Raw genomic sequence first — 23,399 nt, 5'->3', positions numbered from 1 at the left:
ATTATATATGCTTCTTTAAATAAAACATTTTTCTTTCAGACAGGCAGACAGAACGTACAGGGATTCTGAAAAACTCTGTTCTGTGGCATTTACAATCCAAATGTTGTAGCTTTGTAGCAATTATGTGAGAACTAAGCCATGTAAATGGGCTGAATGCTTAGTCTATCTAATTAATTTATTCACTTTTAAATAATTCACGTTGGTGGCAGAAATTAGCGACTACAGAAGAAGTACAACATATGTTCTTTCTATTAAAATTTATTCTTAACATATCAAAATTGCTTTTTCACTATAGCAATTGAGAGGGTGAATAACACAAAGAGGTTATCACTGTCACTGAAGTCTTTTATGGTGGTCATAGGCTCAGGGCAATCTTAGAAAGCTCAAAGACAGGAATCCAAGTCAGGAAACATGAGACCTCCAAAAGGCATGAGAGAGCAAAAGTTAAAGAGCACTGAAGTGGATGGGAAAGGAGAATAAGAGTGTTCAGATATATGCTAGGGACCTTGGTTTAAAAATGCTCTTTCTGCTCAGTGAAAGATTTGTTTTCCAATCCCTTATGAGATCAGAAGATTCTGAGCTTTATCTTGATGTATATGTGGACCAAAGTCACTAGAAGTGACACTTCTATTTTCTGAGATAAGGAAAAACCAACTGAAACCACACACAAGGCCTCTGACAACTGGGTATTTTGTGGACCATCCTTGTGACACTGCAGACTATCTTTGTAGAGGTAAATGGGCTGTGGTGTTGGTGGGCACCTCTTCAGTAAGTGGGGTGAAACACATGGGGCAGGAAGAAGCTCAGAGCATCCCCTATTCCTTGCCTGGTGCCCACCCCCTCGCACCAACAGCATCAGCAGCATCACTCCACAGGTACTGGCCCATGCTTGAATGCAAAAGTCTGAGAGGTCATGATTTTAAAGACTCCACTAAAGTCCTGTGATTTGTTTCCCTTCTCAGGAAAGTGGTTTTTTTCTAGGCAGGGAATGGAAGAAAAAAAATAGAAGATCCCATTCTCAATTCTGGGTCATTAGCTGCCCAAGGAGGAATGTTAATTATTACTTTTAACACAATCACTGATAAAGACAGAGTTTTGCAGCCAGTTAGAGAGATAAAAGACACTTGTTCAGGGCAAAGGCAGAGCCACACTTTGCTTGGATTTAGGCATGTGACTCAGCTAAAAAGGACAACATCTGCCTCATAAGATTTGCATTTCTGAATATAGAAACTTCTTTGAGGTGCTCTGCATAGTAAGATCTGGTTTTCCAGAAGGGGGCACTAGATATACTTTTTACTATTTCTGTCGTTAAAAATAAATAAATAAAAGAGTCTGGGAATCAAAAGAATTTGATTATAAACCTCTGCAGGCTGGGACTACTTCCTATGTCTCTTCATAGACACCAGAATTAATTTCTTTCTGATTTTTGCTTTCTAACACCTTTTAAATCACTGTTGTTTTCACATTTTGAATCCTATCCTTAACATATTTCTTTCCTTAACATTTTAAAACAAATATCTGTACCTGTCACAATGCAACACAGAATGAGATTTTTATATTGTGTCTAAAAGCTTAGAAAGTAAAATTATGATAAAACAGAAACACACCTCTAACATAGTCCTGAAGCTCCTGGAGGTTGCAAGGAACCTAGTTCTTTATTAAGTTCTATTTTTTTTTTCCMAATATTCTTTATATAGCCATATTTTTTTTCATTCCTATTAAAGCATAGAAGGTTCCTCTGGGTTTCACTAAACTGCATTCTCAAACGAGTGCAAGAAAGAAAATTGCAATCATTTTACTGCTGATTTGACTATGTACGAGACCTTGTACAATTACCTTATGTATGTTTTATTTAAAAATAAATTGCAGGTTATTTTTAAGATATTTTGTGGATTTTGTTAGGACATTAATCTCCACCAGTCTGTCTGTTCAACTTAGATTGTCTATACACTCAGAAAAGGAAATAGAATGAAAAATGTTATATTACACAAGCAAAAAAATATAAGTGTTATTTTTGTATCACAGTGTTTTGCTATGAGTTTTTCTATTTTCTCTTTTCTGTTTGATGAAAATCTAATTTGCTAAAGAAAATATTTATAGAGGAAGGCTGCTGGTAGCTGATACCAGTACATAATATACCTATGTGCTCTTGCATGACAGGCTAATTATTTCTGACTCTTGGTATTACTCTGGTCTTCTCTGGAATTGTGGTTTTGCTTTTCAGTTTATTGATGTGTATCTGTGTCTGTGAATAAATGTAGGATACAGTTTGTTGGCCTCTGCTATATGAGCAAGACTGTCCAGCTTAGTCTGAAATATTGTTTTGCATTCAGTCATGTAAAGGTGTAAAGGTGTAAAATTTAGTCCTAATTCCATTTATCTACATTCTTCAAAGAGCAGCAAGAGTTTAATCCTGTTATTTTTAATATAAAATAGTTAAAGCTTTAATAACATAGAGGTTATCACACAGCAGCTGAGTTCAGAACAGAATACTRTGTTGTTAATGCTCTCAGGTCCGTGCAGTTTTGTTGTATTAATGATGTTAAACAACACCCCCTAGAATGGACACTCAGTAAAAAATGGAGATTTGGTGCATTTTTACTTAAATCACTGTTATATAGGGAGCATTAGAAGAACACATTAGAAACGCAGTAGAAAAATGGGAATGTAGGGCCTGAGCATTTTACAAAGACCTGTTGGACAGAATTTAGCCTATCTGTTCAGGCCAACATATCACATACTGTTTTACGAGTGCATCTGGCTCAACATTTCATAACCACCAACTTCCTGCTGAAATTACCGCCCAGTAACGGGGAGCGACCCAGCTTAACAACTGGGGTGCCAGGGTGGCTTTATCGCTTGCTCCAGGGAAGGGCTGCAGGCCACAACCACCACGTTGGCTCCACGTGATAAACACAGGGTCCATTGCCTCGGTGCCTGCCAGCCCCTGCATTGCTGAGATGACCCCACTCCCAGCATGCCTGTTGAGGACATGATGTTGGCATAAGCACTCCAATCCTTGCATTTAAGGGGTGCAAACACCTTTCTTTTTTCCCCCTGTGGTTGACATTCTGGAGGGATAATAAACACAGGACCACTCATTCCCTTCTTGTTTGCTCAGATTAAGTGTTTTATTAAAAAATAAAAAAAAAAGGCAGATTTGTGATCTGTCATTTCACTCCAAATTTTTGCTGTTGGCTCTACCTACCACTACCACTTGTACAATGACAAGGTCTTAATTCATACTAGGATTCCCTTGTCTTCACACCTCAAGAACTAAACTACCACGATGCCATTGCAGTTCATGAATTTAAGTGCCTAACTCCACTCTGCCTCCTTGTCTAAGCCAGAAAATTTTCTGAACTTAAACTAATCTGTGTCAAGGCAGAAGGATTGTTTTTAAGGGCAAAGAACCACTTAGGGACAAATTTTCTACCGGAGTTTTGTGGGGATTTGAAATGAACAATGAGGCTCCTCCAGCACAAATAAAGAATAGGGTTGGCTTCCTTTCTTCCCCTGTTAGTCCGAAATTGGTCCTGACAATTACTAACGTGAAATGTTTTAGTTACTCTGTAGTTTCTCCTTCAAAAAGAAGCTATAGCATTAAAGCTGCCACTAATTCTTGCTCCACAGTCTTGTGCCTGTGTCCCAAAATTTCTGTTCTAAGCACAACATCTATCACAAACTGGACAGTGATCAAAAGTAAAACTCTGTATGTCCATATGTCTGACTGAGATATTGGTACTTCTGCCTCAACAGTGATTAATTTCTAGTAAAATCTCCCAGTTCCTCTGATTTTGTTTATTACCAGGTTTCGTTTATTTAATCCAAGGTGCCTGTGAAGCCCTGGTGTCCTAGGGGAGTTGCACACATCCCATCTGATAGTGCAGAAGAATAAATAGAAGTATAGAAGTGTTTTGCAATCAACCTTCTGTGATGCCTTTTAACATCTTTTGTCTACCTTGTCACTTTACAGCCCGCAATGAAAAAGGCAGATTAGGAATTTTTTTTCATGGTGATTTTGAGATTAGAATAGAGAGGCACTCTTTCACAAAGGGTATTTTAAGTAGACCAGATTTGTAAATAAAAAAAAAAAAAAAAAGAAAGAAAAGCACTCTCCTTTTAAAATTATATTTCAATAAATGATTGCCTCTAAATTTTCTCAAATAATAGCTGCTGCTTCAGCTTCAAATCCAAAGTAAACTATCGCCCTGAAAAGTAACCTCATTTATGTTCTCAATACTTTCTTTTTAATATAATACTTCTGGACATATGAGCCTTAGTTTTGTTACGTAAATGTAGTTGGAGCACTTCTGTTCTCCTTATCACTATGAACAGAATAAAGAGCACATTTTTAAACAAGGATATTTACTCTATGGGCTGTGGGAATAATATGACTCAAAACAAGACATAAGAATATGGAAGAAGAATCAGAGAAAAGGTGGCCTACACTTTCAGCCCTGGTTCCCTAGAATTAACTGGCTAGAATCCTACACAGGCATGTAAGTAAAAATGGTGTAATATTCAGAAGTTGTGAACATTTCTTAGAACTGCTGCTCTACATCTTATAATCATAACTATCAGGATTATGTGTCCTAAATTGGTTACCCAAAGGCGCGCAAGACCGATGGAATTTTTTCTCGAATTATGGCTCTAACATGTCTCTGTCTCAATTTTCCCTTTTGCAGAATGGAGACTGTAGTGAGTACCCTTTGCAAGGTACTCTTTCACTGAGATGATAAATATTAGCTGGACAGCATTAGTGATATCTATTCTATAAGAAGCAACTGAAGATGCTATTTTCATGAAAAAGATGCAAGATTTAGCAAATCATAACAGATTTGTTGAGTGGTTGATCTATATTGTTCCATTAATTCACTAAGAACTTTACTTCTACTCATCAGAGAAGTACTGGATGACTACCGTCCTCCAGTGAATCAAGAAAAGAGAAAATATTTTGCCTGAAGATTAATACATGCATGCTCCTGGACATAAAGATAGAAAAATATAATAACTATTATAAAATTTGCATTCTTAGGGATTTTTTTTTCATTTTTATGTAAGAAATGAAGCTACAGTTATTCATCCTTATAACGTGTAACTAATTCTCATGGGTAAATGAAGTTACAGTGCTTAAGGTTTGAAAATGTGAATAATTTAAAAAACTGTTTTTAGCAGCTAGCCTTTGATAACAGTCAACATTCCCCTTACATTTTGCAGTTTTACAATAGAGAAGGAATACATCTGGTTTATGAGTAACAAAGACTCCATTCTGCATTCATATTATTAAAAGGGAATGAAAATTAAAAGCATAAGCTTTTCCCTTTAAAATGTTCATTCTGCTAGGAAATTCTACCTGTTTATAACAAATTCCCTACTATACCAAAAATTAAAACAAATTGCTAAAACACATAACTTGATTTTATGGGACAGATACTTTAACTGTGCTCACTTTATACAGTGTCACCACTATGCATTCTCACTGTTCCTGAGTACAACATTGGGCGGGAATGAAAAAAGTAAATTTGAAATATAGTTATTGCCACAGAAAGAAAACAGGTTTATGCAAACTTATTTTTAGCACTGGCAAATCTATTTCAATTAAGTAATAAATATCATAGCTACAATATTAGCAGTATTACTGATGATAGCTATGACAGTGTCTAATTTTCAGAGGCATATTTATCATAATAATAGTGCTCACCTAACTCAAAAGGACGTTGTGAGGATTCATGAATATTTATACCCATTAGTGTTTTGGAGATAACAAGCATTATATTATTTTAATTTTTACATGACTAATTAAAGCAGTATGAAGTTGTAATTGGAGCTATAAGCACAAAACCCATTTATCCAACATAACAACTAGACTTAGACAAATAGTAAAAACAAATAATAATAATATGCTGCATTCTAAAAATTTTGCTTTTCACTTCATCCATGTTCTAAATAGAAAGTCCAGCGTTTGGACCGGGTGTCTCTGAGGTCTCTTTTGGACCCATCTCTCTCGGATCCTCTGCCCTGCTCTCATCCTTCAGTTACTCTTGTGTAATGAGAACGCAATTTCCTTACCCCAAGCAGAGACCTGTTTCATGAAACAGCACTCAGTTGTCGCTTGAGTCCCTGGCAGAGTTTCAGCCTCTTGCTCAGGAACTCTTGTTGCAAAGGCCAAAACTGAACTCACAAGCTCACTGTCTTAAGCAACAACCTAAACCCAACAGCAATGACAGTTTCTAAATGATTGTGAGATCTATGGGAATGGCCAGGGCAAAAAGAAATACTGAACTCACCACATAAACTATTCTAAAAAAATAGTTGGACCTGCTCCAGCTACGATGATGATTAATTCTTTGCAGTTTTCAGCAGAATAAAAATGCATTCCTTTAACTGCAAAATAGATAATAATGTCTGTCGTATCAGCTATAAAAGTATCTAAGCCGTTATTGTTGTTCAGAAGACTTCAGCAGATTGGTCCGTATTAATCAGCCTGGATTTCCTGTGTATAATTGCTCTTAACTAGCTCACATACAGTAATGGGCTGGTAAATTGGAAGTGAAGAACAAATAGCTTTAAGAAGAATCTGGGACTTTTTATTTCCTTACTGCTGCATTACAATGACAGCTATTCATACTAAAGGCAATTAAATAGTCTCTATTTAATCTCTCACCATGTCACTCAAGAAAATCACTTTCCTTCTCATTTACTTTCCTCTATTTTTTTTATTACCAATTACACCAACTCCACCGTTTAACGCAGACTCCCACAAAAATTTATACAAGCCCATGGGGCTCTAGCTAATTCTCGTTATTCTAATCCCACTGCTCTCCAAGTCACAGATACGCTACAGTTTTTATGGGTTACCTGTTGCTTGGCTATTCAAGGAAACCCACCTACGAGACTGTGGAGGCTCACCAACGTCATTCGAACCCAAACCCACCCGAGTGCGGCCGGCTCGACTCGGCTCAGCTGGGGCTGCAGTGGTCGGCTCCCGCGGAGCTGGTCGGAGCAACGCCGGAGGCAGCAGCATGCTGGACAAGAAGGGGCTTCCTCCTAACACCACGGCCCAGGGACAGCCTTGACCCTCTGCCAAAATGCCGTGGCTAAATCCTACATTTGCCTACATGTTTTAGGGTTACCGAACTCTGTGGCCAGAGCCCCACACGCGTTTCAGAGAAGGGCAATTTCAAATCAGTTTCCTTATAAGAGTATTTATTCCCAAATGCTTGCCTAGAACTTTATGCTGTAGTTTCAGTTGAAGATTGGACCTTGTTCTGGTGTAAAGAAACAAAATTAAATGAACAAAACCCAAAAAGGTTGCAAGAACGTTCTAAAGACAAAAAAGCCTGGAGTCTTTCCTATGACTTTTCTCAAAAAAGAACAAATCTTTGTTCAAAGTTGGAAAAGATCACTAATAGCACAAAGCTTAGGCAGAATATGGTATCTGAAAAATTAAGGTTCTGCAAATATAAGCAATACAAAAATAAGTTTAGAATGAAAGCTGACAGCCTGACTAGCCACAATATGCAGACAGCAGTCTCACCACTGCCTGCCAAGCTTTCTAGGAGAAATGTATTTTAAGAAACACTTTAATTCATCATCCTCTAAGATGATGAAGTGATACAACAGCAAAACACACATTAGTTGCTTCAATATCTTAGCAAAATGTGTGTCTGCCAGTTCAGAGTTATGCTATTCCAATGTTGGTGTCAGTGCCACTAACCAGAACCAACACTGAGCAGAAATTCTTCTTTGCAGATAAACAGAAAAATGTTAGAAGCAAAGCTATTACTGGCAGAAAATGACTTTGTACTACTTTTCTTAAAAATATTTCACCTCACTGTAATAACACACTATGCTTGTCTATTTTGGTTTTTGTTCCAAGTTGGAAATAAAAATAGAGGATGAATGCATTTATATTAGAATTCAGATACACTATTAATTTATTTGAGGCATATTAAGGTATTATACACGCATACAAATATAGCACGTGTATTGTGCAAAAATAACAGAAACATACTCACAGACATTTAAAAGGTAGTGCATCACACTTTAATAGTAAAAATTAAAATATAGCACTTACTTTTTGACATCTGTAAAATAAGTACACAACAGTTTCAATAGGTGTCTGTTTTGGAAGGATTTGCAGAATTAAAATTTAAGAAAACATCCTTTGCCAGTATATTTCCCGAAATTCTCTTTTGACTTTGCAACAAGGACAACTGCCCAGGGCTTTGCTAATCAATTTCTTGCATTGCAGAAAACATTTGACTTTTATCCAAGAATACAGTTTGAAATACAGAAAATGTGAGAAGCTAACTAACATGCACAATTATTTGTAGCCACAGTCTGCATACAAAGTGACAAGAAAGCCAAATAAGTAATTTAAAGTTATTGCAACTTTAATAATCTAAAAGCCACAAAACATAGCTTAAGGATACAATATTCAAGAGTGAAACTTACACTCCCTATCAATATGCCCCTAAAAAAAAAAAAAAAGCTTCTTTATAGCCTTCATAAGTATGATTCTTTAAGAAAAAGGTGGGGGGAGGGGGGTGGGGGGGTGTTTTGTTGCCTTTCCGAAAATTGTTTCAGGAACTCTTGCTATCGTAACCTCAAATACGAATACTTGAACAATTTACAATTACTTAGCTCAGCCCTCTTACACCAGATATGCACCTAGATGCATTCTGAAATCTTCTCAAAGACCAAAATTCCTGCATGCCACCTTGAGTTTCCCTTTCTGGAGCAACACACGATGTCAAGAAGGGAGCACCTGGTTGTGTGGTGCCCTCTGCTTCTGCAGGCATGGATCTTAAGCACCACAAACAGAGATTTTTGCCCAAAATCCCAACCCCAAAACCAAGCAACTTCCTGTGATCTGCAAGAGACCTGCAAGCACTGAGATGTGCAGCAGTGTGGGGCACATAGAAGAGGCGCATCCTGTCCATCCCTCTCCATGCCCTCTCCTCCTCCTCCCTTGCCCAAACCAAGCGTTCTTCTGCATGCTGAACGTGACGTCTGAGGTGCCAAAGCCCCTGTAACTCTACTTCTGCCAGGTCTTCTGAGATTGTGCAGCTCTTTTGGTGGAGAAAGGCTAAGGGTATAGAGGAGATTTTTTTTCCATTACGATTACTTTTTAGCAATGAAAATTCTTCTCTTGTTCCCGGAGGAATTCAAGAAGTTCTCTTCCCTCTGTGCTCTTCTATCTTGTATAATTCATCTGGGCATGCTCTCGGCACCTTAGCAGCCAAAGTCCAATCTCCACTAAAAGAACTGAATTTTATAAAACATCTCTGACACACAAAGCAGGGGGCCTTAAGGCCAAGGGATGGCTTGCTTGGTGGTAATTAGGCAGTTTTCCTCATATTTAGATTTAACTTAACATTTTCGCATCGGTCTCTGTTTAGAACTCTGCTGAGCTTTGGACAAGTGAAATTGCATCAGCAACAATTTCTCAGCAAAGACACTTTATGAATTCCCCCTAAAGTTTCTGATACAGTTTTGTTTGACCTTTTTCTAACACCAGGCATGGTTGTCCTGACTTATATACCACTGTGAGTCAGGAATAACTCCAAAGATAACAACAGAGAAATGAGATGAACAACAGAGCCACAACCTCTACTACCTAAAAGACCAACAAATTTCCTTTGGTTAGAAGCTCAAACTAAATTTATTATATGAAAAAAAGACTTACAGTTCCTAGTGAGTGAATCATTTTCATTTTGAGGAATTGGTGCAATTATAAATTACAGAAACAAAATATATGGGGCTTATAGCTTAACCAAGTAGTAGTACATAGCCATCATTCAAATATTTCAGGTCATATGCCAGGACAATTTAAAAAGGAAATAAATATTATTAATGGCCAAGATCTGCATCCCATGTTCTCATGTATCTGACTGGTGTTTAGTCATCATTTAAAAATGACTCATTACACTTTTCTCTTTTTAAGTTTGGTAGAAAAAATAGCCATAATCTCAAGCTTAGTAGTAGCTCAGTGGTGATTTCTTGTGGATGATTAATACCTAAACCTCTGAAGAAAAGGATTTATAATGAAGGTGATAGCTCAACCCTAACTGCAGCAGTGGGAATGGTGACACCATAATTAATGTATTATTTCAGTTGTGGGAGACATTGATAGTTGCTTTTTGTTCTTGTGAAGAAATTTATGGTGTGACTGAAAAAGGCACCATGAAAAAAATTACACAAAAGAGGAATAGAAATCCTTGTAGCAAAGACATGTCCTTACAATTCTCCTCCAAAGCCTATAAAATTCTGTCAATGACAGTGTTTCCTCTACAGTATAATTTATACCTTTCTCCTCTACTAGATGGCAGTATGACATGCTTTCAGAATATGTAAGTGAGGGTTTTCTTTTTTGTTTCATAAGAATCAGTTAATTTAAAATATCGTCTGTGCCATGAAAGTTAAAAAAAAGTCCAACACTGGCTGTGTATTTTCAATCAGATCTATTTACTTACTGGTTCAACGTTAAATGCAAAAAGTGCATATTCCCGGTCAGGTGAAACTTCATATCGAAGAGCCTTTAAGGAGACCTAGAAAAAAAAAAATCATATGTTGAAATTTTTTTTTTCAGCTTTGAAGCAATTAACATCTAGAACCAACTGTTATGACCATTCTTGTAAAAATGAAGAATACTGCCTGACTAAACATCTTGAAAAATAATACATCACATCTCTTTTCAAAAAACAGAAATGGTATGTGGGCAAAAATGTGCTCCCGTAAGAGGAGCATTGTGACCCAGACGAGGCAGCTACCTCAAGAAATCAGAATTTCCCTTATAAATCTACTGAACAGGGGCTAGTATGGCTGCTATGGGCAGGAGGTAGTGGTAGACCATGATAGATGACAGCTTTCTCATTTATGTCTCATTCCCTGCAGTCACTGGCCAAAGCACCCAAGATGACTCACAGTTAATACCTGTTGGAGCAAATTATTAATAAAGTGACACCGCTGCCTGTCCCAGTTAAGACAGCATGGAAGAGGAATTCTATCCCATCTTCCACAGTCACAAAACGTTGGGGATGCTGTGGTGATACAGCTTTCCAGTTCCACCCTGATCTGGACTCTGCAAATGCTGCACCTCAAGTATTATTAATAAGAGATTCCAAAATATCTCAGACTTGTCAGAAATTATCTTTTTCCTGCTCTGCTTGTCATTTGTATAGTGCAGATGTCCCTTCCCCTTTCCACTGTGTTTTAATATACAGTGCCAGCGCACACATTATCAAGGTCAAAGAGAGGTCCTACTACCACGACATTCACCTGCTTCCTTTTCAATCTTTTCCTCTCACCTAACAGATTAGATGGAAGTCATTGAGAGATTACCAACGAGCAAACTAGAAGGGGGAACCTGGGCTTCATGAAAATGCACTGCATCAGATGAAGAGTTCTCCACAAGGTCAGCGAGACTATAGGAGATGCATGAGGAATCACATGGGATATCCAAAGGCAGAGGGTACTGAAGAGTGAAAGCGGTTTAGGATGGAGGGGTGCCAGGGGGACTGTGAGAGCCAGCAGTGTCAGCATGAAGACAGATTTTGTTTACTGATATATTAATAACTTGGAGAAAGGAAAACATGCCAAGGTAGCAAAAGTTATTCTGACACAAGGCTAGGAAGGAAGAAAACAAAGGCAATATGTCCAAATGAGGTGTAACAGAAGCTCTCGTATTGAAAGGTTCTCCATAAACATGGAGGTGATGTTCTGCAGACTTATTTATCGAGAGGACAGAGGAGGAAGGGCCAAACAAGCAGCATGAAAAAAGTAGGACTGTCTTGTAATGTTGTCCTTTTCTTATGAATGATAAAAATTAAAAAGGAGGAGAATAAACAGAGGCCTTGAAACCATGCCAAATGGAAGTAGTGTGAATTCAATAGACCTTAATATTAAAGGAATCCAGTCTATTCCTTTACTCGTAGCATGGTGAGATCCCTCTTCATGGAGAAAAAAACCCAATATGTAGCAGGTATAAGAATGATCATTACATAAAACTAGGGAAAATGAGATCAACAGAAGCTAGTTCAAGCCAGCATACTATACCGACAAGGAAAAAATGTACAAAAATGATTTCTGCCTGGTCCTGAACAGGCAAGGAGAGACAATACTCTAAAGTCATACCTAGGGAGGGTGTATTTTGCAATACTCATCTGCACTGGCCCTACTGGAGAAACGTTTCTGGAGAAATGTTAGTTTTGCACTCACTGATGGGCGAGACAGACACTTCAAGCCATGGCCCTTTGGTTGACACAAAAGTGAAAAAAGCAAAACAGCAGAGTGGTAAAGAAAGGGATTATGCTCAGGTAGAAGATGATTGCTTACATGATGTAGCAAAGGATGAAGGTTAAATGGCAACATATAGTGTTTAAGGCTGGGTTTAGTAATAACAATTCAGTGATGAATTCTTGGTCTCATTAAAAAAAATACTGTACTCTAGCTTTGTATGAGTCAAAGACTCAGTTTTACTGCAGAATAAAGTCAACATGAAATGTGGTTTTATGGTTTTCTTGTAAATTTGCTTTTGTTTTTTGAGACAAAGTCAAGCTTACAGTTTCCAAAGCTGCTTTCTGCAGCCTTTCTTCAGCCTTTGTAGTTTCACAATTATATTATACAACAAGGAACTCTCAAATTAACCAAAACCTTAGGCAGGCACTGTGTAAGCAACAATTTTGTCAGGACAATGTGATTCATATTTCATTGTTAGAGCAAAGATAAGGGTATTTTACATCAGGAATTAGCTTTTATTAACTTAACCTATTCATTTTTACTGGAGATGTTAAAAACAGTCTGACATTTAATGTACTAACTTCTGACATAATGCTGGCTTCATCTGCTCTAAAAACTAATGCTACAAAACACTTTCATTATTATAAATACTATTATATTTCAGCTGTGAATTTATTTTCTTTTAATTCATTTTAATAGCCACCTCCTAACATCTTTTCCCAATAACGTCTTAGGGTTTTTCTCGTATGCAGCCCACTTCCATTAGTCAGCACTGTTCATTAACAACACTGAAATTACATTTCAAACACTATGCAAGTGAAATCGGCAAATCCACAGGTTAAAAAATAAGTATTTACATGGGGGAATGTGGAGAATGCTAAGAGCAGCCAGCAAATTGTATCAACTGTCTTTTCTATTAAGTGTGCAAAGACCAAAATCATGTATCTTTCAATTATATATGATATGCAAGACTTGCTTCAAATATCTATATGGTACTTTTTGTAGTATGAAAGAAACTGAACTTGCAGAATAATAAAGAAACTTTGAGTTCAATTTCACATTATCAGTAGTTGCTTAGCCCATAGTATTACAAGTGTATGGCATCTGCTTGGCAATACAAGAAGTTGAAACCTAAGTCATTTTCTGCTTTACTGATCCAACTGCAAGAAAACTGTAAAATTCTTCTGCTCATCATAGAAAATACTTACAATTTTTTTGTTTTCTATTAATACTGTTGAATTGTTAGTTTCAACATTCCTCAGAATCACAGTGCCATTCTGGTTTCTATAAATGAATTCATTATCTGCAAGGAGGAAAAGAAAAGAACATTAAGGAAATATGAAATTGTCTGTTTATGTAGAACCCAATTATGGACTTGAACCAAAAGGACTTTTGGGAAGATTCCCATAAAGAACACAGATTTTTTAACACAGCCATTGCTGTAATGTTAAAGTGACTTCCAGGACAGTCATTAAATAATATGGTTAATATTTCTCACATATTTATTCTGCCATACTTTCCCAGAATTGAATGCAAGAGCGCACCTGGTTTTGAATGTAAATACAAAGATCCCTGTCTACCCTGTAGGGTAGAAAAAGTAAGGTCAAAAAATGTTCCTTACACATAAAGATTTCCAAGATTCTTAATCTCTGTGGGAGTTTATTAGGCCAGATGCCTAGAAAGTCTCCGAACATTAAAGGCAGAAAGTCTCTGAATGTTAAAGGCAGATCATCTTTTAACACAACAGGTTTTTGAACCAAATATTGTACAAATCAACTAACTCTGCCATTTCTCCTGCACACTTATACCAGAAGCAGAAGCAGGCTAAGAAATTACTATTTTCACATGGAAGAAGAAAAATCTTCTTGCTCATGTTGTGCACTTGGATTGCCCCAGCACTCAAGACTTCTGGACAAGGACCAGAGTTCCCCATGATAGGTGCTGCACAGGCAGAAGATAGTCTCCAGCTTTCAAAGCTCAAAACCTACTGGACAGAAACACTGAGGTAGACATATGAAACAGACACCAAATGAGGGTTGGGTGGAAGGTCGAAGACTCAAGATGAAAGAACATTACAACAATAAAGGGCTGTAACCTTGATAAACTTCACAAACTCAAGCTCAAGGCTGATCAGTGCTTACATTGCCCATAGATAAAAGATAAAACTGAAGTCCCAAGCACATTGCCATTAAAAGATTCAGTAGCTCTTGTTGATGCGAGAGTAGGGTTACTGCTTTTTGCAACCTGGCTAAATTAAGATCTAGAGTTAGTAGATCCTACCATACTTCAGCCTCCAGTTTCAATTAGGGAAACAATTCCTCATTTCCAACCTTCACTGCAGTGCTGTGACACCACTGCAGGGTAACTGCCATGGTGCGTCCCATAAGTGTTAGGGACAAGTGAATGATTAAACATAACCCATAGCTTGTTCTGTGATGAGTCAAAGGTGAGTCCAAATCCTTAAGAATTCATACAAATACAGACCTAAATCACTATACCAGGAGCAGGTGCCCAATGCCCACTTTAGAATAACCTGCTGAAGAAAGCACCAGCTCCAGAGACACAGTCTGCCAAAACTTTGTTGTTCAGTCTTAGGAAGATCCTTCCTTAGATATGCTTTAGTTTGTTTTTGGTTTTTTATTTATTTCTAAACTGGTGACAATCATCCCCATCATAATCGTTAACCATCTTTGTAAAATGCTTTCAAAGTGCAGAGGAAAAGCTCTCCACTCTATTTATTATTATTAATAAAAACAGTCACCACCATACATGTCACTGTTTCACATGTAAGACTATAAAGAGATATTATTTTTGGAGAATAGGAAGAATCCGATTCTTTGAGGCCAAAGTGTTGCTACACTATGGATGATATCCTCCAACCAACAAGCTTTTAGAGACTTAAGATGTGTCCAAGTCACAGCAGCAGCCCTTCAGACTCCTGGACAAAGTTCTCAAAGCATGTCTAGTAAGTCTTTCCTCTCTCTCTGTTCTTTATTTTAGCTATGTCATAAATTTTATCAACACCTTCTGTCATGAATAAAAAATGCAGGATCTGTATTACATTAAGACTTACATTTGAGACCAGAATAATGAAGAGAGTTCCTGTTTGGATTTGACAGTATTAAAATTTGTTTATTAGTTCTTCTGAGATGTTGTCCAAGACCCATGGAATTTTCATAATCATGCCTGATTATATTCAAGTTTTTAAGATATTGCTTCATATGATTTATGACCAAATAAACTAAGGTTCTTCAACTTGGAGAAGAACTGATTGAACAGGACTAGAATAGGGTCCCAAAAGTCATAAGCAGCATCAAGAAGATAAATAATGAATTCTTGTTCCCTGTCTCCTCCAACATAAATATTAGGAGGCATTAAGTGACACCAGCAAGTAACAGGTTCAACGGAAATAAAAGGGAATATTTCTTCCAGCAGACGGTAAACAAACTGTGGAAGTCTCAGTCCCAGAGTACAGTGGATGCCAGAACTGTATGTGCGTTAAGAAAGAATTAGGAAAATGGAAGAAAAGTCCAACAAAGATTATGGCTCTTGAAGGGAGACAATCTTCAGAAAGCCCTTGAACCTCAGATTGCTGGAGACTAGAAGCATATCCTGAATTATCATCATGAGAAACTTGCCCACTTTTTAAAGTCTTCCCTAAGCAATAGCTCTTGTCAGGGCCAGATGCTGGAACAGATGATGTCTGGGTCTGATCCAGCACAGACTTATTTATATTTTCAACTTCTAGCTTGTGCTCCAGATCCTGAAGAAATGCTTGTGTGCCAACAACCTACAAGGTGTTATAATAAAAGATATTAACACTCCCTACAGACCTTGCCCTTTTATATCCTTAGACCATTAGGGCCGAAACATCATTTGTTATAAGAGGAAGTTACATAGTACAACATTTTATTTTCCACAAAATAGGAATAACTGAGCCAAGAGACAGAATATTACCTAATTATCAGCCATTTTGAAAAAGATTATTGTCTAAATAACGATCCTGTGTCAGCAACAGAGAATATTTTCCAAACACGTACTGAGTTCTGAAGAGGATAATCTCATTTTAAATATAGCCAGTAAAGCATTTGGAAACTTGTAAGCCTATCAGGATATTTCCTAATCACAAAAAAACAGCTGATGAAAGCTTGTTCTTAACTTGAAGTTCAATACACAGGTAAAGTAGCTTCTTAACCCAATGATTGGGGCCTATTAATTTTTGGTAGCTGTTTCTTGAGCATTACCTGAACTGATGGAAGTTACATTACTGCTCATAACAGCATTCCTATTCAACTTTTGTTATTCCCTATGCTCTTGCTTGCAGTTATCTCAACGAAAACATAACACTTCGATAAGGTGTATAATTCCAAGATGATTGCATGAAAGTTGCTCCACAGTTGGAAGTAGGCAATGAAAGTCTTTCCCATTATTTCTTAAAGTGCAACAAGTTTAAAATCAGGTGCTAATCTGTTGTATGTACTTCTGGTATGAATAAGGAAGAACAAAGGAAGCAGCGCTGATTTGTTAGGCCTGTAAGCCTGACTATTATATTCAATACAAGCCATCAACACAGAGCCTGAATTAATGAACAGAAAATTGGTCTGCTTAAAAGAAGAACAAATTGATCTGCATTATATTCCAAGCAAAACACAGGGAGGTTTAGCTAGTCTGTAAGCTGTATTATCTTAGTCTTCAAAAGAATCAATGAATAATATACTCGGACTTCTCCTTTGAAATGTATGATTTGTTCCAGTGAAAGAGCATTTATTTAAATGGGACGTACCTCAATCAAAGACAAAAAGCATTGCAGCAATCTCTGTCTGTAATGAATTCTGTCCAGTGAGCTGATGAGAATTTGCAGCCTGATTTATAGCTGTCACCACAGCTGATAAAGGTCATCACTGCATCTCATTTTTTATACCTGCCTTTCTTTGGGGTGAGTGTTCAGTGTAAATGATGCTGAAAATTGTAACTTTCAGGCATAAAGCCATTTATTCCATTATATAATGAATTTCTTCAACAGCAGAGTTCACATAGCCAACTCCTCCCCCTCTTTCAACTTCCAGGAAATGGACTGGTTGGTGGAATATATTACATGTCTGTTTGTAGACACAGACATGTAGTCACACTTACAAAAGTGACTGATGGCAAAAAGCAGTGATTACTAGAAATAACTGAACAGCCTTGGTGCTATTCCGAGTCAGTGTGGAGGAATGGGAGTCTTGGCACAAAGTTAAAAAAAAAACTGATAAGCCAAATGGGCGAATGCAGGAAACCCAAGACAGATGATGTATGTGCAGTGTCACAGTTTCCTAGCTTCTCTGTACACATCTTTCTCAACTTCAGGCAGGAAACGCATACAGAAAAAACAGATCTAGCTACAGGGAGTAGCTTGTAGTTGCTGAGCCCTAGCCATCATCAGATTTGACAGAAGCAACACACACAAGGGGTTTGCTTAGCCTGGCAGCTGTCTCCTGTCCTCTCATTTAGGGTGAAACAAGATAAAATTGCTGGGATCTCTCTTAAGGGAATAATGCATTAGGCACTATGTCTGAATATCCACAAATGGCTAGCAATTTTGGATACTTCCATTTTCAGGCATGCAAACCTGACAAACCCTTCACAAGGTTTTATTGTCAGAAAAAGCACAGGGGCCTCTGAAAACCTGGCCCCCTTGGTGCTGACATGATGTTGAACTTGAACTGACAGTCGTAACTCAGGAAAGAGATCACGAGGTCATCACTGATAGTCCTCCCGAATCGTCAGCTCAATGGGCCGTGGCAGCCAAAACAGCCAACAAAACGCTAGACACCATCAAGAGAGCAAAACGGCATGCATCATTTGCCATGATATAAAGCCATGGTGCACATCTTGAGAACTCTGTGTAGTTTTGGTTTCTGCAGCAGGCAGAGATACATAAAGAGAAACCGAAATGATTAAAGGAAAGGTGCAACCACTTAGGAGGAGAAATGGAAAAGGTTGAGAGGTGATACCACTGAGGTATACAAAATTATGAGGGTCGTAGATAAGTTGCATGCAGAACTGTTATTCATCAAATCCCATAATACTAGAACTAGAACAGTGAGGACTTCAGAACTCACTGAAGATACTAAAAAAAAAAAAACTTTTTTAACACAATGGACAGTTAACTGCAAGAATTTCTTGGCACAGGTATCAGATTTGGTGTGAAGGCAGCAACTATCAGTAAGTTCAAAAAGGGAGTGCACAAACTCATGTACAACAGGTCCCCCAACAGACACTAAAGGGAACAGGCATGGATATATCCTCTACCATCCCTAACCCAGTGCTGCTCAGTTATGGACCACCAAAAGGGGCCAGGCTCAAGTCCAACATAGTAGCAGCTATTGCCATGGTTAGAGACCCCACTGGGCGAGAGGAGCACTTGTCTGACCCAAAAGAGTGTTTTCCTCATCGCCATGCTCATGGGGTTCTCAAACTGGGCACCAAACTAAATAGCTCATCACAGTGGACAAGAAAGTCTGGGACTATTTTCTCTCTGGAAGAAGTGAGTTTGACTACTGGCAGATGTAAGGAAACCTAAGGTATTACATTCCAGCTACAGGAATGCAAATTTGCACTAATGTCAAGACTCAAGAATTTACGGCTGTAACGTTTCTCTGATGATACTAAGTAAGTACATATTATTAGATGTGAGAGACTGCTTTATAAGATAATTGGCAAGACTGGTATGCATTTGAGGAGAATTTTCATGATTTGTCAGAGATTATGGAAAGTAGTAGAAAGCAGAACTATGTGATAAAAGATACGAGGGAATAAGAATTCAAATTCATCTCTAAAACAAAATTTAATGAAATTGAAATTTTCTATCAGTTTAACAAGTAGGGAATGAAAAGCAGAAAAACAGAAGTTACAAAATTCACATCCAGCAAGTTAACAATAATATTTAGTGAAAAGCAAAAAGTAGTATCAGGATTGTTAGGAGAGCTCTGGTCATTTAGAGCTATAGACTTAAAGGAAAAGGCAACATCTCAATCCTGTAGTTTCAGCTCCACAGATGTGAAAGATAATTGAATGAGTCTAGGTCAGCATCAGGGCAATTATTGTTCTCAATCCCTAAGATTAAGGGAGATTGGTGAATAAGGGAAATTCAAGTTCTGAACAATTTCAGATAAATGAGTCTCTGGATAAAAATGTGACCAACAAGGCTAGCCAACAAATTACGCCGTGTCAACAGAACAGACTGCAGAATGCTCTACTGGAGCGAGCTGACATCGTCCTCCCGCGGCGGAGGTCACATTGCAACAGGCAACGTACACGGCTGTGATTTAGCTGTTCACCGCTGTATCTAATATCAAAGGACCACCAAAAGAGGAGTAAGGACTATTCTGCTATTTCTCATCCCTGCTGTCCACCTGTAGGGAGATAGTTGCTAGGCCTCCCTTCTGTCATTACCCATGGCAGCTGGCAGGCAGTTAGCATCCGACGGACTTTACAATAAGGCTGGAAACTCTGAAAGGTCCTCTGGGCTTTACACAAAGTGAAAATACTGTATCCTATTCAACTGGATGAAGGCAATTACCGGAGCTGGAAATGAGTCAAGAGAACGATGTTATCATCCCATCTCTTCCAAAAAACTTATCATGGGAGCTTTAATGACCCAAAGCAGTCAGGACTTTAGGATTTTATCTTACATCTAAAGGACAGCACTTCCATCAGCTCCGTACCACTGACCACCACCGTGCTGAGAGCACTTGCTCAGCAGTGGGGCAGACAGAGGTTTCCATTTGCTGAAACGCTGACGTCAGTTCCTGAGCCGGCTGTGGGTTTCTTGGAGTCCTCCCAGGCAAGTATTGATCAGACATTACTGGTTAGCATTTACAGTCCAACAAGATAACAGGAAGGAAAGTTGCAACAGTAGGACAGATGGTATTTCAGACGGAAAACACTGGCAACGGCTAGTACTACAATCATATTCACTTGGAAAAACACATGACTATGAGGCAGTGGAATTAAAATAAAAAAAACTTTTGCTTGTTTGGCATCTGAACAAGTTTCCCGAGGGGTCAGGTGAGCTCCAGCACAGCGGATGGTAGCCAGAGGAGGGGAAAAGAGCGGGTCTGCTCCTTGCATGGGCTTGGACAACTTGCCAAAGCTCACCCCCAGGACACACACACTGGAGCTGAGAAAGGAGTCTGGCTGGAGAAAGCAAATCCAGGATATCACACAGTAAAGAAAAGTACCGGCTGTAGTGACTACTGACGTTTGCAGTGCTGGGGAGGATGGGCCCTGCTGTAAGGAGGCCAGTTTATACCGAATTGCGGTATTTCCCTGTCAGAAGAGCACCGCGACCCCGCTCGGCACCCAGAAACGCTGCGTGTTCGGCTGCAGCGGGTGCTCGCCGCTGCGACTAGCGGTATTCGCACCAGCTCCCAGGCCCACGCACGGCAAACCCCAGCAGGCATAAAGCAGCCCGTAACTGCTGAGCAAAGTAACAGGTTTATACATCAAAACCAGCCGTCCAAACAACTCGCATTAGCATTCTGTTGCACACGCATGGAGTTTAAATTGTGGAGGACTTGGCATTGCCAGTAAAAAAGAGCTTTCTGAGTGACAAGGAGGAGCGAATGGGACAAGATGAGGCTGCTGTGCATGGGACCCAGATAGTAAAAAACCCCTTAATCCTGCAAGAGGTAACACAACCACAGTCTTCAGAGACTGATTTTTGAGACAGAGAGCCTTAGGTCTTGGGAAATAATGAAAGTAATGAGGTAAACCACAGAAAAGGGTAAACTAAACAGAGAAAAGAAAAACTGACAAAAAAAAATCAAAGATTAGCAAAGCGTATCAGATAGGATGAAAAAGATTGACTATTGTACAAGGGGTAACAAGGGAGAAGGACAAGCCCAGGCAGGCTTAGAGAAATACTATTTTTACTTTGCTTTCATGAAAGAGGAAATTTAATCTTATTTATTAAGCCTGCAGGATTATTTACTCACTTAGGACAGTATCTGCCTTACTGAAGCCAAGAAGGTTTGCATAATAATGAAAGCAGGCCCCCTCAAACTTGCATTCCCTTGGGCAGGTGTGTTTTATTCCTCAGAACAGCACGGGCAATAAATGGTCGACAGATGCTAAGACCATGCATAGTCCCTAAGTGCTGTAAAACTTAACTATAGAGAATATAATACAAAATAAAATCAGATTCAAGGCTAGACAGATTCAATCCCAAATTCAGGTAGAAAAGAAGAGTGTTTCAATGATGCTTTTACTATTATGATCTCTTGTTCTTCAAGACTCACTGCAATGCATCTATTTGATATTTATATCATGTACCCATAAACAACTGAATCTGAAATTCAGTACCCAAAGCACAAGCCAAGCCTGTTTTGGTACTGAGCTGTTTCCCAGAGAGAAAATGCAGAAAAGACTCCCCATTCCCTGTCCCCTGGTGTTGCAGTAAACTGATGCTGGAATAATTGAGAGAGAGGGAGGGAAAGAGGATGGGTGGTGGATGTGTTGGGAGAAAGGCATCGAAATCCCAGTCCCACGCCCACAGCTTCGCCCTTGCCCATGTGCTGGGGAGAGCTGGTCCTTAGGCTGGGTCTTACAGAGCCGGGCATCAGTCACCCACCAACGTCCCTGCCACTGCTCTTTGTCTTAAATCCACCCGCCCTCACCAGCAGTTCCTGTTATTTCCACCTTGCTAATCTGCAGTGCAGAAATCAGCAACAGTCTCTTATCCTTCCTGATACTGATGCAAGGAAGCAACAGGGGACGGAGAGCAGCTTGCCTTTAACAACATCACTTTAATTCCAGGAGACAACTGAAATCCCATTTTTATCTTTCTGCCATTATTGGTCATTATCCTTCTACTGCTTCTAGCACTTTTTTTTTTACGTGAGAGGCTAAAAGGAAAACTTTTTTTAAGTAGGTGATTTAGCGTAATGTAGCTAAATGCTGTATAACACATTGCATTGGTATATTAAGTAAGTGCGACATGATAGAGTGTGCTTTACTATGCTAGAAATAGTTTTAATTGCTCGTCGCTTCAAAGCAGCTTGTACTTGGCACACTCATACAGTGCTTTTACAGTCATACCAGCAAAATAAAAGACAATCATAGCTCAGGAAAATTCCCCTATCAATGTGTATCTCTAGCAAGCTTGTAAATTAACCTGTCAAAAGCTCTAAGAAGGCTGAGTCCCGGGAAAACTTATAACTGTAAAAATCAGTAATACTAGTCTGTTTCTCTTTTTTTGTCTAATCCCAGATTTTTCAAGATCCAAACTAAAAAAGATTATTCTGCCTTGCTGAGAGAAGGCCTCAGCACCATGCTGGAAATCCAGACTGTCCACACCTATGAAATTTTAGTTCCAAATCTGAAACCAGAAATAATTCTGCTGCTGCCTCTCATTTGCTAGACTGAACTCTGCTTCAAAGAGCCCTAATCTGAGAACTCTGTCGGCACAGACCATGGCGCGGTGGCACAGGCATGAAAAGCTGAAGTCCGTGTGAGAAACAGAGAACTCGTTTCTGCTTCAAATAACTCCTCTTCCCTGCCTCTATCTGCTTTTATAGCACACATTGGGGGGGGGGGGAATGCAAGAGACTGCAATTAGGAGAAAGATGAACAGGAAATCCTCAAGAGTAAATCCATTTCAACTCCATCCAGTGCAAATTATCCCCATTATAAAACTGCTACAGAATCCTAATAACAACAGGAAAAAAGATGCATCTTCTTGCTTGCTACCCTCAGTTCACCTCACTATAATACCCAGCAGCGGCATGGGGACTTTGCAGGGCACTCTGAGCTGACCTTGGCATATTCCAGAGTTGCAAAGCCTTCTGCAAAAATGCTCTGCCACCTTCTCTCCCAACCCAGCTGGGTTCACATCACATGCCTCTTCGCACCCTAGACTTTACAGCAGCAGCAGTGAGGTTGGTCCTTGGTTACCAGAGGCCAGACAGCTGGAGATATCCAGATTACAGTCATCACCTTGATTTCCTGCCAGAAACATCTCGCATTCAGCATAGGCCGAAAGCAATTCATCCCCACACGACTTATTTCCAAGGAAATGATCCCTGCTGCATTTATGCAAGCCCCACATATTTTTCGTAATCTGACTGTTTGTCTAAACAGCAAAACGAAGCAGCGCAGGTAATAAACAGTGT

General features: G+C 38.9%; 1 protein-coding gene across 2 annotated transcripts in view; it reads right to left on the bottom strand.

The window, feature by feature from the left end:
* DPP6 (dipeptidyl peptidase like 6) overlaps positions 1 to 23,399 on the bottom strand; it is a 437,043-nt gene that overhangs the window by 138,065 nt on the left and 275,579 nt on the right. For both annotated transcript variants that reach the window (XM_026069252.1, XM_026069253.1), the window contains exons 4-5: positions 13,455 to 13,549; positions 10,482 to 10,556 (exon numbers count right to left, since the gene is read on the bottom strand). In XM_026069252.1, the coding sequence (XP_025925037.1) occupies positions 10,482 to 10,556; positions 13,455 to 13,549 (170 nt within the window). The remainder of the gene's footprint in view (positions 1 to 10,481; positions 10,557 to 13,454; positions 13,550 to 23,399) is intronic.

The sequence above is a fragment of the Apteryx rowi genome, unplaced genomic scaffold (assembly GCF_003343035.1).
Source record: "Apteryx rowi isolate R43461 unplaced genomic scaffold, aptRow1 scaffold_29, whole genome shotgun sequence".
Lineage (NCBI taxonomy): Eukaryota > Metazoa > Chordata > Aves > Apterygiformes > Apterygidae > Apteryx > Apteryx rowi.
The sequence above is the reverse complement of the archived record's forward strand: the minus strand, read 5'-3'. Positions and strand labels throughout refer to the sequence as shown.